The sequence below is a fragment of the Balearica regulorum genome, chromosome 1 (assembly GCF_011004875.1).
Source record: "Balearica regulorum gibbericeps isolate bBalReg1 chromosome 1, bBalReg1.pri, whole genome shotgun sequence".
Classification (NCBI taxonomy): Eukaryota; Metazoa; Chordata; class Aves; order Gruiformes; family Gruidae; genus Balearica; species Balearica regulorum.
Window position 1 is genome coordinate 25,526,713 of NC_046184.1, and position 19,390 is coordinate 25,546,102.

The 19,390-nt window shown below is 40.6% G+C and overlaps 1 protein-coding gene across 5 annotated transcripts in view; it reads left to right on the forward strand.

Annotated features, from left to right (window-relative positions):
* Positions 1 to 17,712, forward strand: part of AASS (aminoadipate-semialdehyde synthase) — a 32,724-nt gene extending 15,012 nt beyond the window's left edge. The window contains exons 15-24 of one of the 5 annotated variants that reach the window (XM_075743100.1): positions 3,617 to 3,746; positions 4,634 to 4,744; positions 6,069 to 6,177; positions 6,610 to 6,750; positions 8,665 to 8,832; positions 11,061 to 11,156; positions 12,736 to 12,851; positions 13,049 to 13,137; positions 13,463 to 13,639; positions 15,157 to 17,712. In XM_075743100.1, coding sequence (XP_075599215.1) covers positions 3,617 to 3,746; positions 4,634 to 4,744; positions 6,069 to 6,177; positions 6,610 to 6,750; positions 8,665 to 8,832; positions 11,061 to 11,156; positions 12,736 to 12,851; positions 13,049 to 13,137; positions 13,463 to 13,639; positions 15,157 to 15,275 — 1,256 coding nt within the window. In that variant the 3' untranslated portion in view covers positions 15,276 to 17,712. The remainder of the gene's footprint in view (positions 1 to 3,616; positions 3,747 to 4,633; positions 4,745 to 6,068; positions 6,178 to 6,609; positions 6,751 to 8,664; positions 8,833 to 11,060; positions 11,157 to 12,735; positions 12,852 to 13,048; positions 13,138 to 13,462; positions 13,640 to 15,156) is intronic. The other 4 variants (XM_075743111.1, XM_075743122.1, XR_012833673.1 and 1 more) reach the window with 4 other exon arrangements.
* The last annotated feature ends 1,678 nt before the right edge of the window (positions 17,713 to 19,390 follow it).

Here is a 19,390-nt window from a genome sequence, read left to right on the forward strand (position 1 = left end):
CCATAGTACTTTTAACCCCTGGGAAAAGATTTACTAGGAAGAAGAAGGGAACTCTAAGGAAGCTGCACCCTTAGTGATGCCTGATGCGGTGACGAGGGAAGGATTACACCACTGTGCAGCGTCTGTCCCCTCATGAGTATGGAACCTGCGTCTAGTAGCAGTACAGTAGCAGTAAGGGAAGATCTGTTTTGCCAAGCACTGTGCAAACAGGCGGTGCCTCTTCTCTGGGTAGCTTAAGAACATGCAGTTTCTACAGCACGCACGAAAAGATGCTCAGAAGGAAAAAGACACAAAGATGTTACTTTTCTAATATTTGGCAGCAGGCAGGTAGATGGAGAAAGCATAAAACACACATCACAGTGCCACATTTGTTTCCCTGCTGTTAGGCTACACCACTTTAAATCCAAATGACAAAAGTCTTAGTTGGGAAACCTTCATGTAATCAACTCTTTTTTTGGTTTGAATTTGTAGATGATTTTGCCTTGCTCTTTTCTCTCAGCATAAGTTGATTAGTAGGGTATGGAGAATCATCCTCTGGCAGTGTTTATTTCCCATTGACTTTGGAAAGGCCATAAGGAAATAAGGCCTTAAGTTAGAGCCACAGATGCTTTTAATTCTCCGTAAGCCTGTGCCCACCTGCTGCCTTCATTGCCCACCCCTTTCTCCTGGCTGTGTTCCCATTGTCATTCTTGCACTAGCAGCTTCGTCAGCTGTGACAGGAAACCAATTCACTTTCAGTCAGATGTGGTAAACACTGGTTGCTTTAACCTAGATATCTTTTTCAGTTCTGCTTTCCTTATAATGGTAACTGCTAATGGCAGTAGGAGCAAGATAATAGGAAGGACAATGGAGGCAGGCAGACTGGATTTCTCCCTTTTTGGTGATAATATTAGCATATGCAGGATTGGTAGGACTAAGCCATAGGTAAATACTGAAACTAGTCAGATTGAATCTGGGCCTTTTAGTCCTATTTGGCCTAGAGTAAAAGCTTAATGTTTTTATCTTTGTTGTGTTAAAAGTGGTGAATGCTGTGACTTGTTTTTCTTTTAAGCTATTAAGTTGTTCTTGGCTATAAATTGGAATTCTGTTAGAATGTAATGAAACAGAGTTTTGAAAGATTTCTATTTTAACCATATTCATCTATAAATGTATGGCTATGAGGGATGGGATAAGCTTTTCTGGGCATGTGTTTGTTCACTAAATCTGCTAGTTGGCTGTGTTGAACCTGCATGTTCATCAAGACCTTAAAGCTAGTTAAGGTTTTCCTGTCTCATTTAAACCAAGCACAGCCTGAAAAAAAAAAAACCAAAAACCAGATTTTCTTCTTTGGACTTTTTTTCTTCTCCTGCTTCTTGCTTTTCAGTGAAGTAGTCTGTGCTTTTGCAGAAATAGTTACTACCATCAAAAACTGATTGAATACTTCATGTCTGCGTTTATTTGGCTAGGTTAGAGAAGTGACCGTTTCTGAAAACAGGAGAAAATATGTACAGCCAGGGTCAACCCATCACATGCGTAGTGACCTAAAATACTTCAGGCCGCAAGATAAATTGTTGCACTAATTGAAAATGGTTGTTTTTCAGCAGGATGATGCTAATCCAAACCCAATTTACTTTTAAAACACATTGGGCATACAATTTTTCCATTGCAATCTTCTATTAAGAGTTAGTGCAACACAATGTTTCATTAAATAGGGAAGCACCAGGAGTGCCTTTTCTGCATTTCCATGTGAAAGTCAAAGCAAGAATAAAATCTCTGCCTGTTTCAATGCTATTTAATTATTCTGTTTCACATGAGGTTGTAAACCTGCAAGGAAAGGCACTTTTTGGGGTAGGCAATTATTCCTTTTTTTCCCCCCTACCTTTCTAGCTGTGCAGTGCTTCTCCAGCAAATCGATGAGCTTATGAATGTCAGTACATCTAGGACCATGATGCGAGCATGGTTTCTGGCATTCAAGTTTTCTCCTACACCTCGTTCTGCCAAGCAAACCACTGGATGACCCATTTAAGTAAGGGTTGGTAGACCTAAGGGGTGATGTCCTCCCCAAATCAAAGTGTGAAGATCAAGTCTGTTGTGTGATTGTCCACCAAATAAATAAGGAAAAGAAAAATGGCTGCTTGGTTTCATAGTTTCATGTGGGATGTAATTGAGTTCCTACTTGTTACTCTAACTTTGGTTCTCTTTCTCTCCTTTTTCAAGTTTTTCATTTGTCTGATCCTTTTGACTCCCTACCCCTAACAGTTTTTCCACTAATTATCTCCAAAAAAACCCCCAAAACTGGTCTGCCTGAATGGCCTAGTGGTGCTTTTGACTTGGAGCTGGTGTTATATTTTGCTGCTCGTCATCTTTATTTTATTTTTCCCAGACCTCGTGTTGTAGGATTATTTTTCTAGTTCAGATGATCTGCCCTCTCCTATATCAATAGAAGTGTTTACTACAGCTTTTGCTGTCTTTTTGTGGTCTTTCTCTAAAACGTTTCTCCAGCCTGAGTGTACGCATGCAGATGCCCCTCTTGTGTGGCTGTTATTTGCGTTCTTCACCCTCAAACGCTTTAATTGATCTGCTTCTAAACCAAGATAACTGCGCATTTCTAAGGATTCTAAAAAAATCTGATTTTATGCTTCTATCAGTGGTTTGGTCACTTGTTCTTTGAAAACTTTGTAATGTCCTTTTCTGTATATTTTAACACTTACCAAAGAGTGGCAGGTGTTCATCTGAGATATCAAAGACTGAACCTCCAGCGTGTATGTTTTTTAAAACCTAGAATGTACCTTACCACAGGTTTTTATGAGGAGTCAGAGTTAAAGACATGGGAGTATGCTTTTAGGGCGGATCACAACCCTGCCTAGCCTATAATAAAAGTGTTGGGGTTTTGTAACTAGTTAATGACATGTTTTGTGACACATTTCCATATAAGAGATGCATCCATTTAGCAGACTTTTTTCCCCTCTCTCTAAAAAACACTTAGATGTGAATGTGTGCTTCTTTCTGTTTAGTTTATCTGTTTTCCCACCATGTGAGTGCTCAGTTACCCAGCAAATGTAGACAGTGCTGCTGTAGAAAGCCATGCTGGGAGGACACGTGTGTGTGATGCAAGTGAGCCAGTGGGTTCAGGGATGTCCTACTGCACAAAGATAGGTTTAGCCGTCCTTTATGTCATGTTCTAGACCTACTTCTGCATAGAGTGGAAAAGAATGAAGATGACTTCTAGTTTTGCGTAAATAATTTATGTTGATCTAGTCTGCTGATAGGAAAACTACAGTTAAAACTTTTGTTAATTTTAAGTACACCCACAAAGTTGCTAATTGGTTACAAATGTGTTCTTGTTACACAGCAGTAAGCAGTTCTTTACTTCTGAGAGTAAGTACTCTTTGTAGATTCTTCTTCTTGAGTTTTAGCTGCTATGGCTTGACACTAGCAATTGATAATAAAATTGACTGCTTTAGGGGAAGTAAGGTGCTTTATTTATTCCTTTTCAACTGTTAGTGAAGGAAAACATCCATGCACCTGTTTATTTTTGGGAAGAAGCACATGTGTGCAAAGCACAATTATACATGGGGGTGCTTTGGACTTACCTTCATCTTTAGGTAACAGTTGATGTGCTTTAATTTTAAAACAGCATCTGTCATGAAGGAGCAACTTGAACAACTGACGAAAAAATACAGCAACATCACTTCAGTTCATATGGATGTCATGAAGCATGAGGAAAAGCTGTCCTCCTTGGTGAAGAAACATGACCTTGTAATCAGGTCAGAATTCGGTGTAAAACATGATAGACTCAACCCTAAGTCATGCTGCTTCTTTCTCCTAGTTCATTGACCTAAATCAACCTGGGATTTTTTTTTTTTTTTAATGCCCAAGAGCTAAGGTCATATTTGTGTATGTAAACAGTTGTAACTGGCCACTGCCTTCTCACATTGCGGGGCATCAGGAATTTCAAAGGGGCTTTGACTGCAGCATCTCTTTAGAAGTGTTCACCAATTACAAGCACAGTCATCTTAGTACGAGGGGTCAGCTGTGTCCACTAGCATATGTATTCCTGGGATGAAATTTGCATGTTTGCAAGGGCAGGCAAAATTCTGACATCCTGATCATTTCTCCTGAATATCCCATTAAGAAAGATCTCTTTCCAGGTATTGAAACAGGGGAGGAAATGACTTCATGGTCCTTGCCATTTTGTCCCCTTTGCCACAGATGTCATGAGTTTTGTTTCCTTTCCATGTAAGGCATTTGCTTTTCACAAAGTACTTCAGCAAGATCACTGTAATGCAAGCTTTCTCAAGCAGGTTTTACAGTTTTGCATCTTCTAAACCTCCAGTATGCCTGTTTAGAAAGTGGCCTTGAAAAGAGGTTACTGGTTTGTTTTTTACAAAGAGAAGTGTGACGAAAGATGCTGTCTAAAGAATGACTCCCCTATTGTCCTGCCCCCTGTTCTGAGTGCGTACAACAATGTTCTTCTGATAGGGTAGCATTTCACTTAAGTAGGTGTGAAACTGCTCAGGGCAAGGCAGGTATGACTGTTGCATTTACTTGAGCTCTTTTGTAGACATACAAAAAACATTTGTGAGTGTCTTTCCAGTGACAGCATAAGTAACTAGTTGGATTTTGATGTTGCATAAATCTCCTTCATTTGTAGTTTGCTGCCATATTCAGCACATCCCTTGGTTGCTAAGAAATGTATTGACAACAAAGTGAACTTGGTAACAGCCAGCTACTTAACACCAGCTATGAAAGAACTCCAGGAGAGGTAAGTGTGAGAGTAGCATCTCCCTGGTGTTGGTTCCTTCTTCAGTGCATTTTCTGAATATTTTTCAGTCAGTTATACCTGCAGTGTTTATTGTGTACTACTACTATTTTCTGCGTTCTTTCTCCTTCCCTTTCCATGATGGAGGACTAAGTAGCTTTCCCCAAAGTTGCATGTGGGGGCTGTGGCAGAATGGAGAAATGAGTGCATACTCCATTCTGGTCATACTAGTGCTCTAAACACTGGAACATGCTTTTCTGCATGCCCCATCTTATTCCATGTTAATATGCCTTCCCCTCTTCCCTCAAATCTGTTAGGAGGTTTGACCTGGGCTGATACTCAAGCTGAGCAGCTGGGCTGTCCTGTCCTACCAGTGACAGCAAACATATTTGTCAGCCTTCACCTTCCCCTAATAAAAACTCATTCTTGGCTTATTGTATCTACAGTAATACCCTCCTTCATGTCACCTTCTTTTGGATAGGCCCACTATATTAGTCCCAAATTGGTCACAGTTCTAACTATTCTAATGTTTCTGTTGTCCTACTTATTAAATGATCGGAAGTTGTTTAGGGCATGCAGCTTCATCTCGGTGCTCCTCTCAGTCATGGTACTGGAAACTCTGAAGTGAATTGAAGTGACTGAGATGAGACTTGTACGTGCTGTGTCTCTACAAAATACAGAACAGAGAAAGCTAGACAGGTAGAGAACCAGTGTTGCAGACAATGAGGGAGGTTTAGGGGCCTCTCCTTCCCTTGCTGTGGTGCCAAGAAGTCATAGCATGCTCTCAAAAAAGAAAAAAAGAAGGACACTTCTCATTTGTCAAAACACAAAGTGACTTTGAGAATAAAATAAATCACCTCAGTTTGTGGTGGTTAGTGAGCTGCTCTGGGAGTGTAGGCAACTGTTAAAAAAAAGAAAACCCAAATGCTTGTAATTTGGGAAAGGAGGCCTTTCAATCTCTCTCCCCTGCAGGAGCTGTTTAGGGCAATTATGACAGCTCTGTGCTGTCCTCTGCATTGCTATCTTCCTGGATTACAGTGCTGTCCAGGAGAATGTGGGAGACAGAGTAGCTGGTAGGAATTTCTTTTTCCACCAGCCCCAAGATGTTGCAGCAAAGTAAGAGAAACCAAGGCTAGAATGACTCATAGACAACCGTCACTGTTCAGGTTTTAACATCTGCTTCTGTTTTTTTTCCCCCAAGCTGCAGACAAGTCCCAGAATTTACTGTATTGGGAAAAGTTCACTGGGCCTTTGTTGGACAGATTTCCTGAATAAAAGGGCAGTAATAGTGAATATTCTGACAGCTCTCCATTTCTGTTATTTTTAGTGTAGAAGCTGCTGGTATTACAGTTATCAGCGAAATGGGTTTGGATCCTGGTCTTGACCATATGTTGGCGATGGAATGTATTGACAAGGCAAAAGAAGTTGGTGCTACGGTAAGGTTGGCAGGTAGTGCGTAGTTCTGCCAAGATTTTATTGGTTAAGTTGTTCCTTTAACAGCATAGTCAGTTTTTGGCCAGTCACTGATGTGCAGTGGACTCTGGACATCTTACTTTTTCTGGTACTTGGAATTTGGTGCCAACTAATCCAATTGGTGAGACCATCAACTAAGATGGCTTTGCCCCAGTGTGTGGTTTGGTTTCCTCTCCTTTATGGACAGTGCCTGCAGTGTGAGAGCTTGACACTGTTGCTCAGTGAAATTCTTTTGCTTTTCCCTGTCCACTGTAGATCTTCTGATTTGGCCCATGTGGGGGATAACATCAATGGAAAGTTTAAGAACTAATGGAGATTCGGCAGGGTAGCTCTGTACTGTTTGTATCCTGGTCTGTCTTCTCTTCATTGATTTTTCCTGTGGATAAATCTGACAGGTTGTCTCCTACACTTCTTTCTGTGGTGGTCTACCAGCTCCAGAGCACTCTGACAATCCTCTGAGATACAAGTTCAGCTGGAGCCCACAAGGAGTGTTGCTGAATACGGTTCAGTCTGCTACATATTTAAAAAATGGAGAGGTGAAGTAATCCTAACATTTCCCTTTAAAGCCAGACAAAGAAGGTGGTATAGGGCTAAGGAGGGAACTGGGATTTGTAAGGTGCTGTGTTTACTTTCAAGCCAGCGACAGTCAGCTGCCTCAGCAAGTTGCACATGTCACTTAATCCTGTGTTTGGAGCGTGATGGTGCCTGGCTGCTGCCAGTTTAATTCTTAGTATATGGAAACTGATTGCCAAGGAGGAGCATGTTCTAATGACTAAAGCACTGGACTGAGGTTGGTCATCTGGGTTCAGCTTCCATCCCTGTTGTGCGGTGCTTTTGCCACTTAATTTCCCTGTCCTGGGCTCTGTGAAACAAAGGTGAGAGTGCATCCTTCTGCTTGCTTTTCTGTCTTGTCATGTTTGTAAACCAAACAGCTTCATTCTGTACTTGCACAGTGTATAGCAGAACTCTTGATTTCTTTTTCTTTTGGTGCAATTTGTAATACCAATAACCCCCTGAGTTGGTTTTGTGAACGTGTACAGTGCTTTCTGATGTGTTTTATATAAGCTCTGTTTTGTTGTTTGTGCAGGAGTCATTAGAGTAGAGTTAACCTAGCAAATGTCACTGCATCTGTTTTATGGAAAGGTCGTAACTGATTTGTGCAAAGCTATTGCAAGCCATTATCACATTTCTGCTTTCCAGTCCTGTCTTATCACTCCCACTTGCTCAGAGTAGTTACTGAGCAGGGGCTCTTCAAATGTCAAGGAGACTGCCTTGTATAACCACTGTAAAGTTTAGCTAATTATCTAAACTTTTTGATCTGCAAAACTGAGAAATCTTTTGAGATGTTTTATCATGACATTTTGGTGCTCTAGTGTTCTTATTGCAGTAAGAAAGGAGAAATTCAGGGATTGTACATTGGATCACTATTTAAAAAGCAATAGGATGTAGTTAAAAGTTTCAGATGAAGGGGTCTCTTGGAGAATGTGAAAATGTTTCTTACTTAATTCTGACCTGGTTCACCCATTGCTAGGAAAAATTATATCAAGCATATGAATGATTCATTATGAGAGCACTACGTGAGCTTGTCGGTAAATTGTGCAATTTTTTCCTCCTTTTTTCCTTAGCTGTCTTTGACTGTTGTGCAGGATTCTTCCACACTAGTGTCTTGCCTGATAAACAGAATAAGATCTTTCAGCATTGCTGCAGACTTACTGCTTTAGTCTTTCTTCTACAAGGAAACCTTGCCCCTTTGCTCAGAAGTCACAGGATCAGTTTGTATTGAAGCTGCATAGCAGATCTGTGCATCAGCTGCTTGAAGGAAGCAGGGTTCAAGGCTTTGGTTGGGAGTGATAATAGAACTAGTCAACCTTTATTTTGTTTTCTTTCAATGGTACATTCTCTCTGTGCTTTGTAGGTGCAAGTAAAGATACACATGGGCAGCAATTTTCTATCAGTGTGATACCACCTGATTTATTTTAATCTTCAAAAAAACCCCACAACAAAACCACATACTTTTCTTTACATTTGCCTCCCTTCCCCCCCCCCCATAAAAAAGAGAATAAAAAATTTAGCCAAAAAGCAAGGAGCCTATGGGCAGAATCTCCCTTTGCACTGGTGTAGTTTGGGGAGGTGCTCCAAAATGACACTAATATAAATGAAATGGGAACCTGCGACTTTAATATAAGTGCAGCAGGAATTAACAGTGTGTATGAGAAGGATATGGCTTGTTTGAGCCCTTTGATTAGTAATGGCTGACATAGTGCATGCTCCTCCATCACAGGATATGCTTAAATGGCCTGTGCAACTGCTTTACTTAGATCCGGCCTTTGTTTGCCCCAGAAACACTAAGCATATTATTCCTATTTTGAGCATACTTCATCTTTTCTGTTGTAAAATAAATGAAATAACACTGCTCTGAAATAATACTGCTGTTCTTTCACAAAATTTAGATTATCAATATTCCAGCGGGAGGAGCATTACTCGATTCTGTTACTCCGATGGATTTTTTCCCAGGATTAAATCTTGAAGGTTTTCCAAACAGAGACAGTACCAAATATGCTGAGCCATATGGTATTCAGACAGCTCACACTTTGTTGAGAGGAACCTTAAGATACAAAGTAAGTTGTTGTTGTTGTTGTTATTGGTTTCCTCAAAAAATGAATGTTGTCATTTCAAGAAAACTATGTATTTAAAACTCAGCCTTTTATAGCTCTGTACTTGCTGTTTATGAGCTCTCCACTATCCCAGTTGACAGATAACTGAAAGCACTTCTTTCATTTTTTTTTAATGTAGCTTTATTTAGTTTATTTAACAGGTGTTGCAAACCAGAAAAATAGTTGTACTTGTTTTAGGCAGCTGGTCCGTTGGCTTGCATAGTTTGTATCTGTGTTTCTTTTTTTTTTTTCATCTGGCTTTGTATTTGGTGTCAGATCAGTGGAAGATTTAAAAAAGAAATTAAATAAATCTGATGGGTTTGTGTGGTGTGTTGCTGTTATGTATTTTTAAGAATTGATCTATTCTTTTAAAGTTGATAAAAATTTGAACTTACAGTTTGTTGCTTATATTCCTGTGAAAAACATAATATAAAAATCTTACAGAAAATGATTGTTTTCCATCAAACTGAGAAAGTTTGTCATTAAGTAACTGGAAATCCTGAATTTGAGCAGCTTTAACATTTTGGTCAGTTAAGTAAAATGTTAAGAGATAATGTGTTTTCCTTCTCACTGATAGACTCTTCCTTTCATTTGTTAGGTAAACAGAGCAGAATCAAAACATCTTATTTTTTCTTTCAAATTTCTTTTTTATTATTTTATTGGTCAATATACATTAAGAAGGAATAAACCTAAACCCATATTGAAGATTTGAAAAAGCTTTTATGGATGTTGTGATATGTCTATTGAGCTAAGGTTTATGACAAAGTTTAAGTTATTGTTGTTTTGTACATGGCTTGAGGAACGTGTATGTCCTTTCCCTCTTAATTCCTTTGCTGCAATACAACAGGATTTTTTTTCTTTATTTCTGGGAGGGAGGCTTGCTTAGCAAAAGAAGATGGAAGGGCAATGTGAATAAGGGTTACAGATTGCAATAGCTCTCCTTTTGTCAGTCTAGATACAATCTCTTGTTCAGAAGCTAACAATATGTGGAAGGCATCTATCTTGTCATGAAGTCTTAATATGACAGTATCTACTCTTCCATTTGGTGCTTGGTAAAATTTTCTTTTTTTTTTTTTTTTTTTGTATAAGTGTTTGCACAAGGAAGAGCAAAAATGTCCGCGTGACGTGAAGAGCTGTTATCAGTGTGCTGCAAGAATGATGTTTCTGTGGTTAGCACTGTTTTCTTAACCCTCAAAGCAGATCCATCACTTTGGGGTGGGGTGATGTCGGTAGGGTTGTGTGGAAGAGCTTGCCATACCTCTGCTGCATGGTACCTACATGAGACAACATAGTGCTGAGCAGGGCAGAAGTTAATGTTGGCCCTTTGCACATGCTGCCCTGTTGCAGAGCAGAAAGCAATCTGTTCAGCGCGGAGGCTAACATCTCCTCAGAGTGCCTTTTATAGATTAACTTCAGAGAGTTAATGGAGTCAGTTTAAGAAGAGCTGTCACAGAAGGATCTCACTGCAAGGCCATCAGAGCTGATAACCTAGTGCTGGTGGATGTGGCTCCTAATTACAATTAGCCGTCTTCCAGGGTGCTTTATTTCCACCATACTGCTTTTTTACAGTGTTTCTAAGTACTTGCATGTAATTCTTTTCAGACATCCAGCAGCTGTGTGGGAGTGTTAACAGAATACAAACAAAAATGAGCAGAAACCAGTTGAGACTTCTCTTATTGTGTAGCCTATTGCAGCCTTTCAAATACTATTCCCCTGCTGTCCTGGTTGTCTCTGATACTCCTGAAGGAAAGATACAAACACACAGGATTCTTATCTTTAAAATCAGTTTCTGTGATGTCCATACAACACACTGGTGTAAAACTGGGGTGAGCTGAGTTCAGTGCTGGGTGCTCTGTATTCAGTAGTTTGTTTATGGGCCAGCTGCCTGACATAACCCCATCTGTAATGACGTGCTGGCCAGCTTAGCCCTTTGATCTCATGAACCAATGGAAGTATTGATGGCAGAATAAGTCATTAAAGAGGGTATTGAAAAAGTAGAGGGAGGAGTGGAGAGGGGCTGGGGAAGTTATCACTCTGTAGCAGTAACTCCGCTGGCATCACATTATTGTGGCTGTCCTCCCGAGGGCATAATGCTTAACACTACCATGGTTGTGTCCACTGCTGCGTTCAAACCAAGGAGACCTCAGTTTCAAGTGATTATTATTTTTAACCTTGATATTATTTTATTTCAGGGATACTCCAAAACTATGGGAGGCTTTGTAAAACTAGGATTAATTAACCCAGATCCTTATCCCTTGCTAAGCTCAATTACGCCACCTCTAACCTGGGTGAGTTACTCTGATTACTCTGCCTTCTTTCCTCTGATTTGTTGATGCTTTTCTTATTGCTAGGCTTGGGTGTGCTTAGCAATGAGAATCTTGTATTGGATCCTGGTCTTCTCTGCTTTTTGTTCCTGGAAATTAGGAAGTTTTTCTTCAGCAGGAAAGTAATTCAGTGCTAGAACAGGTTCCCCAGAGAGACTCTGGAGTCTCTGACAGTGGAGGGTTTCAGGACTCAGCGAGACAAAGCCACGGCTGATGAGTGCTGGTGGTACTCCTGCTTCAAGTAGGGCATTAGGCTAAATGACCCTCAGAGGTTCTGTACAATATTTTTATGAATTGTCTTAAATTTTCTGTTATTCAGAATCCAGCCCGCAGTGCTGTGAGTTTGCAGTGTCCATATTGGTACTGGCCCATGATCTTCAGTGTGAAAGTATTTTTTAGGCCATCAGGAAGTAAGAGATCATGCCTAAATTGAGTATATTAAAATCTTTTTTTCTGTTAAAACTCTGTACAAACTTTTTTTTTTCTTCTGTTATGCTGCTTTTCTGTCTTGCTTACTGATGCCTCACTTCATCTTTATCTCAACCAAGGTATGGCTCCTATGATGTACTACTGTTACATTTGACAATCAACGTTTTGGTTGTCTCTGTGGGCAAAGCAGGGAATTTCATATTTCAGTATGGTGTAAAGAGAGCTGAATTGACAAACAACTTATTACTTGTCAGGTCTGTTTTTCTGTCTTGTGAGAAATTCTTCTTCCATTTTGCAAACTTCTGAGAGAGTAGCTTTGTTTATTGCTCATATGAACAAAATTCAGATTTGTCTCCTGTTTCCTTCCTTGTGCTTTCATCAGCATTAGTCTGGAAAAAGACACCAGGCTTATGCTGTGTGATGTTCTGAGGAGAGCACAGTATTTCTCTGATGATGCCATTATTTCAAGTTAAGAATGTCTTGAGTGTTCTTAAAACCAAGAAAGCACAAGGTGAAGAGGCCCAGTCTTGCTTGTCTCTGACTAACATACAGCACTGCTCATCTTCCCAAACTCCAGGAGGTTTTTGGCTGCCATATGGGAATTACTTTTAATTTTTTGGGATGATTTGATTTGTGTCCACTTTCAATTTTAGGGTTGATATCTTCAAGGTTTTTTTGCAAAGATGGCTAGAATTTCCAGTCCTTCTAGCCTCGGTGAATAAGTATACAGTGCCATGTAATCTGTGAAAATAACTATAAACTCATTAGTCTCACTGCAAACCTTGTCTCAGCAATGCTGTTAGATTTTAGTACTCTCCCTTTATCTCCTCTGTCTGGGAAGCAGACGAGACAGGCCAACCTGAGCTTCTAAACAGACTCTGCACTTCTTGCTTGCTTCATATCTTGTTCATCGCTCCATTTATTATCCATCTTGTTGTGATTAAAATTCTCAAACTATCTCACTTTCCCTGTATGCATACCCTGTCTTCTCAGAAGTTCTGGATATTAACTGAGCTTAGTGGAACAGTGGGTTCTCAAAACCTTGACTGAAAAGGGGTGGGAACAGACGTCAGGCCTTCAGGAACCTTTTTTCTTTTCTTTTCTTTTAATACAGAAAGAGCTCATGTGCAAACTGGTTGGAATTAAGCCACCTGCTGAGTACCATGTTCTTAAAGAAGCTGTATTTAGCAAACTGGAAAAGGATGAAAGTCAGCTAGAGGCAGTGGAATGGTAAAATGTTCCAGTGATTTTTAAAGGTTTAAAACAAAACTAACCAAAGCAAAACCAAAAAAACAGGTTTGCAATTCTACCCATTTTGGTCCATGTTGAGACTGTTAAACTGGTATGCTGAACAAGCTGGAAATTACAAAGCTGAGACTAAGCTGTTGATAGGCACTGATATAAGTCTGTCTCATTACTTCTGCCAGGCTAGGTTTATTGGGAGATGAACCAGTTCCAGCAGCAGATTCAGTTGTGGGGGCTCTTGCAAAGCACATGGAGATGAAGTTGCCCTTTGGTATGAGAAATTCTTTTTCATGGTTTTGAGTAGAACATGTCGCTATCTCTTAGCCTTAATTAGATTAGCTTGTTCACCTTCATTAAAAATCCATCATGTTAGATTTTTTAATGTCTTGTGATGTTCTCTATTTTCCCAATTTATTCTTTTCTTTCCCTGTTATGTTTTTAGTTTCATCTTAATATTCTGTCCTCCCTAATAGTCCTTATGTTGAGTCGCTTCCCTGATATATGTGTTGTGTATGCATAGTGCCTTGCGTGTCGGGAGGTCCATCTTGCTACGATTGAAATACAACTACTGAATAGTTTGTGTGCTTTTCTCTTAGGCACTGGAGAGAGAGATATGATCGTTATGAGAAATGAAATAGGTCTCAGGCATCCTTCTGGTCATTTGGAAAGCAAATTTATTGATCTGGTTGTCTATGGTGATAACAAAGGATATTCTGCGATGGCTAAAACAGTAGGATACCCCACGGCTATTGCTGCTAAGATGGTTCTAGATGGTAAGTGACTGTTCAGGCTTCAGCACCAGTATTTCATCACTCTGGATCTTCCTGACTATAGAAAGCAGATATGTAGTGTTTCTGAAGTGTATATACTTTATTTTGGTTGGTTTGGGGTTTTGGTTTTTTTTATTTAATCAAACTTTTCCTGCATATATGGATATTTCAGTGATTCTTCTTAACTTCTTAATCTATAGAGATTTTTAGTAATTTAATCTTAAGTGTTTCACTGGTATAGACAGGGCCTTTGGCATGGTAAATTACAATTGATTATGCCACAGTGAAGCAGGCTAAAATATACTTGTGCTGAACAAACTAGTGACTTCAACTGCTACTTTCTGGATTGATCAAATTTGAGGCTTGGGGCATATTACCTGATCATGTTGTATGTATATATGAACAGGCAGACTCTGCCTAGTCATCACCATGTTTAAGGAAATAGTGTGACTTCCACTTGCTTACTCTTAATCTTTAGAACTTCATTCTTCTCCTGGCTAACCGAAATGAGCAAAAAATTTAGGTTTGGGTGGGTTGTTTTTGTCTTTTTTATAATTTAAAAAGCCCAAACCCCAAAATTTTGAAGTTTAGATCCTTTTCACCTAATCACAGTTTCACAACTAGTATGCTACTATTTCAAACTTTTTTCCCTTGTTCTTTGATACAATACTGCTGCTGTGTGAGAACATAATGACAAGGTTGATAAATCTGCGCATATATATATACACACACACATTTTTATATTTAAAAATATAAAAATTAAAATTTATATAATTGCAAATTGATATTTTTACTTGCGGTGGGTTGACGTTGTCTGGCTGCCAGATCCCCACTCAGCTGCTCTCTCCCCTTCCTCAGCAGGACAGGGGGAGAAAATAAGATGAAAAAGCTCACAGGTTGAGATAAAGACAGGGAGATCGCTCACTAGTTATTTTCACAGGCAAAGCAGACTCAACTTGAGGAGAATTAATTTATGGCCAATTGAAAACAGGTTTGGATAGTGAGAAATAAAGACAAAACAACATCTTTGCCCCCACCTCTTTTTCCCAGGCTCCATTCCTGACTCCTCAGGCTCTTTCCCTCTGCCCTGAGCGGCACAAGTGGATGGGGCATGGGGGCCTGTGGTCAGTCCATAACAGCTCCTCTCTTCTGTTCCTTCCTCCGCATGCTTTTCCTCTGGTCCCCATGGTCTCTCTGTGGGCTGCAGGGGAGTCGCTGCTCCGGCACCTGGAGCACCTCTTCCCCTCTTCCTTCTCTCACCTTGGTGTCCCAGGGCTCTTTCTCACACTTTTTTTCCTCACTGCTAGGCAGCATTTTGCCCTTTTTAAAATACATTTTCCTAGAGGTGCTGCCACCGTCCCCTGTGGTGGGTGGGTTGGAGCTGGCTGGAACCGGCTGTGTCCGGCTCGGGGCAGCCCCAGCCTCTCCTCAGAGAGGCTGCCCCGCAGCCCTGCGGCCAAAGCTTTGCTGGGTAAACCCAGTACAGCACTTAATGCTTTTTTTTCCTACCTTTATTTCAGGTGAAATAGATGCCAAAGGTATGGTTATACCATTGACAAAGAACGTTTACGGACCAATACTTGAACGTGTTCGTGCAGAAGGCATTGTGTACAGTACTCACAGTGTTATCAAACAGTAACTGGAAGCAGGGGATTGAATCGGGTTTTGGCTTTGGGTGTTGTCGCGTTCCCCCCCCCCCCCCCATATCCCCTTAAGAATCTCAAACTGGACCAGCTAAAGCAGCACCTGCCTTTTCACACACAAACGATACCTTCCATAAAACTGGTCGCCTGACTTTGATGATGGAACTGTAGATACCCAGATGCATGAATTGTGGTATTTTCCTCTGAAGAGAGTTATGCTTTCATGTACATGTCTCACCATCAATCAGATCTTTCCTTCTATCTTTTCTGAAATAGCTTGGAAGGGGATTTTTTAATTTTTATTAATAGAGTTTATATTCTAAGTATATAGGGTTATTATTCAGACAAATTTAAGCTGAAAGAAAAATCTATTGGTGGATGCTTTTGTGGTGGAAAAGTCTGGTTAATGAATTCCATTGATTAAGCTTGATTGTTCACGTAGTAAAAATAATTTCTCAGAATAACAGAAATGAAAGTGATAGTTCGATTTTAAGTCTCGTTATCCCTTTCCTTTTAACAGTATTTGTGAATGTTTTCACAATAATATATGCAAGAAATAGTTTAGAAATTCTGCACTACTAGCAAACAAGATCCTGTTAAATCTTGAAAATATTCAGTTGTTAAATATTTGAACTCTGGATCTTAATATTTTTGAAATCCTTCTCTTATGAATGTAAACTTGAATTAATTAGAGGAGGGAGGAGGTTTGAAGCAAGCCTTTCCCCCCATATCCCTTCCCGTTCCAGAGTGGAAGCTGGTTGCCATACATTGAAGTACCTGCTGTTACATGTTGCCTTCTGCTGCAAAGAGCCCATCAGCCTTTGGCTCTGCAGCTGGGAAAGGCATTCTGAAATACAACACCGTTAATGTCATTTGGAGCGGCTTCTAAGCACATGTTTACTCTTTCCACTTACACTGCGTGCCTCATCCAGGTTAAGTACTGTTACAAAGGGAATAAGCAGCTTTGAAATGCAGTAGGCTTAGAGGTTTAAATCACTACTTTTTGAGTTACCTTCTGTCCTTTTGCTATCACGCTTTTGAAGAGTTCATTTGGGAGCCTATCCACGCTACTCAATACAGTGCCACTTTAGACTGATGAGAGTTTGCCAGCGTACCAGCTCATTTGATGCCCAGTGCTGTGTTGTACAGATGTGCCAGCCTGGCTCTAGCAGCGGTTTAGCCACATCAGCCAGAATTGAACTTTAGCCTGAGTGCAGCTTCTCTCTGACAAAGCAGCAGTTGCTTCCTTCCAGCTCAGGGCTGCTTCTGTGGCTTTTGCTCAGGGATTTCTACACCACCTTGCAATGCAAGCATGGCTTAGGCTTCACCAGTTAGGGCTGTGAGATGCAATGCTGTGGGCAGATACCATTTGCACTGGTACCTGTGCAACTGTCTGGAGCTCCCCTTTTCTAAAGCTGAAGCTTTCTGCTTTCAGCTTTGCTAATAAGCGCACTTTGCTGATAAACGCACAGCCTTTTGCTTCCTGAGAAGCACAGTGCTATTATCACAGTCCCGAGGAACTGGAATTCCAGGTGTTGCTTTGCCCGGTAGGAGAAGCAGCCGTAACAATAGCTGAAGTTTTGCTCTCCAAGTCTTGCTACTCAGGATTTGGATTTTCTTTGTCCATATGTAATGAAGTAGCAACTGCAACAAAGAGCAGGGTGAAAGGAGCCAAAGGGAGAAGGAAGAATGAAGGGCAGAGTATTACTGTCAAAGAGGAGGGCTTTTTATACTGAACCACTGAATGCTTTTGTACTGTCAAATTTGAGTTCTGTTACAGGGCCGTGCATGTTCTGAGCATCGGATGAAATCCTGGCTCCACGAAGTTGCTTTGCTTCCCACTGGCCATACAAGCTGCGGGTCTGGTGTGTGGCCGGTACGTGCAGCTGGGGTAAGGATGGAGCCTGCAATGGATGTTCTGCTCTCTGCTGCCTCCTCCTTCCCCCGGTAGATTAAAGGCCTACAACTAAGGGTTAAAATTAGACTTGTAGCTGCTGGTCCTTGCCAGTCCAGCTTGGTGAGACCAGGATTTCACTCCAGAATGCTCTGTTCCCTCCTTTACCCCACAAATACACAACCGTGGAGTTGTGATTCTGTATATATGCATGCACCGCACCTTGCTTGTTTCTGCCTAGAAAATGCATTATGCAAAGAAAATTTGAATTTTTAAAAAGTATATAATCACTTTGGAGCACAAAAAGAATGAGCACTACAGAGTGTTTTCTTCAAGAAACACTGCTACTATTTTTGAAACATTTTGTATCAGAATATATTTCTGTTTCCCAGTGCAATGCTGCTTTTTGTTTTCTATGTTTAGACGTCAATGAATTTATTGCTCAGCTTTTGTATGAAGATTAGACTTCTCAGTTCTCTCTGCATATTACTGGAAAGATAATTGTATCTTATATTGAAAAATAAATCTGAAAACCTGTGTGTCGTTGTCATGCCATCTTTACAGTCTAATGAGATGTATACGAATGGGATTTGGTTTTTTACATAGGTGGTTATATTGAAAGGGTGTCTACACGTGGACTTCTCTATGTACTTGAAATACCTTTCCGTTCTTCTTGCTACACTCACAAGAGAAGACTCTTCAAGGATTATTTAAGCATCCACATCTAACACTCAGGTATTTATATACATATATATACGCACATATATATATCTCTCTCTCTGTACCTAGACATCATCTTCAGCTATAATCTTAAGAGATGCAAATTTTTTAGCACAAGTTTTGTGCTTGGGTACAAGGACAACTACTTAAGTGGAAAGCTACAGAACAGTGGATGTATAACATCTCCCTGTACCCCAGAAAGAATGAAAACTCGGTGTCTCGCTGCCTGTCTCGGCTTGAGGGCCTTGCTCGGCTGAATGCGTGGTTTGGTCTCTGCTCTCATTGCCTGGGCTGAAAGGCTCTTCAGATGTTTGTTCACATCAGGCTGCAAGGAATGGATTATTGGCCGCTGTGTGTCTCTTACTTTTTCATTTTGCAATTTATTCCAGTGCCAGCTCTCCATGACAGACAAGATCCCAGTTTCTTTCTGAGATAGAGGTGCTCGAGCGCCATTACACTCAGACTCCCTTCCTTGCCTCAGTGTTTCACGCTTTGTCCCGGATATTCCTGCAGATGAGAATGACATCCCTTTTCAGGGACTGAAGCACAAAAGTGTGACTGCCAGACAAGGGCATGCGCTCATCGCACAATAGCTGTTTAAGGGGAAAAAAAATCTGGGGTAATTAGGCTGGAAAACTAACAAGGAGGGGGAGAAAAAATTAGGTTTGAGTGTCCAGCAGAATTTATCAAGATCAAATCAGACCATCCTGAATACACTGTGACTAATTATAGGGTCACAGTATGTGACTTTGCTAAAACAAGGGAATGAGTTCAGTAAGCCAGAGCAGTTTGAGGTTTTTTTTTCCCTACTTTTTTGGCTCTAAAAAGAAAATAATGCAATTGGAAACAGAGGGGAATCAGAGGAAATGTGGCCAAATGTCCTGAGACTTCTTTTCCCTCTCACCCCTTTGAAATTGTCCCTAATCCAACAAGGCACAAACCTGTGGAACAGAAACAGATGGTCAGACCTTCGCCTTGCTGCAGGGGAGCAGTGAAAATCAAGACCATAACCTAGGGCGCCTCAGACTTAGGGTGGTAGTTGGGCCCCCATTTCTGTTTTAACCCCAACAAGACGACATGACTCCTCTCCTCCCCAGCCGTGCTTTGCTTACGCTTCAGAACAATTCGAGAGAGAAACGAGTTTAACTTTGCTGAGCTCATCTTAATGTAAGCATTCACCGCAGAAAACACCAACCCATCCGAAATAACGCGCGTTACACGAGGACATCGTGATGGACCGTGGCAGGTAAAGCGTTGTGATAAAACATTGCTGGCCAGTTTAGTCAACTGATTTTCAAAGTCTGTACCAAGGTCTTTAACTAATATGCTGTTGTACTGATAGCTATGAGTTTGTGTGACTTCTAGTCATCATTTATTGCTCACTTTTGTAAAGCTTTTCTGTAAGGATTAAATCATACCATCACAATCACTAAAAAGTTGGTGATGTTAGTAAATTACTTGTTTGCTTTTTTTTTTTTTTTAACTCTCTACTGCCCT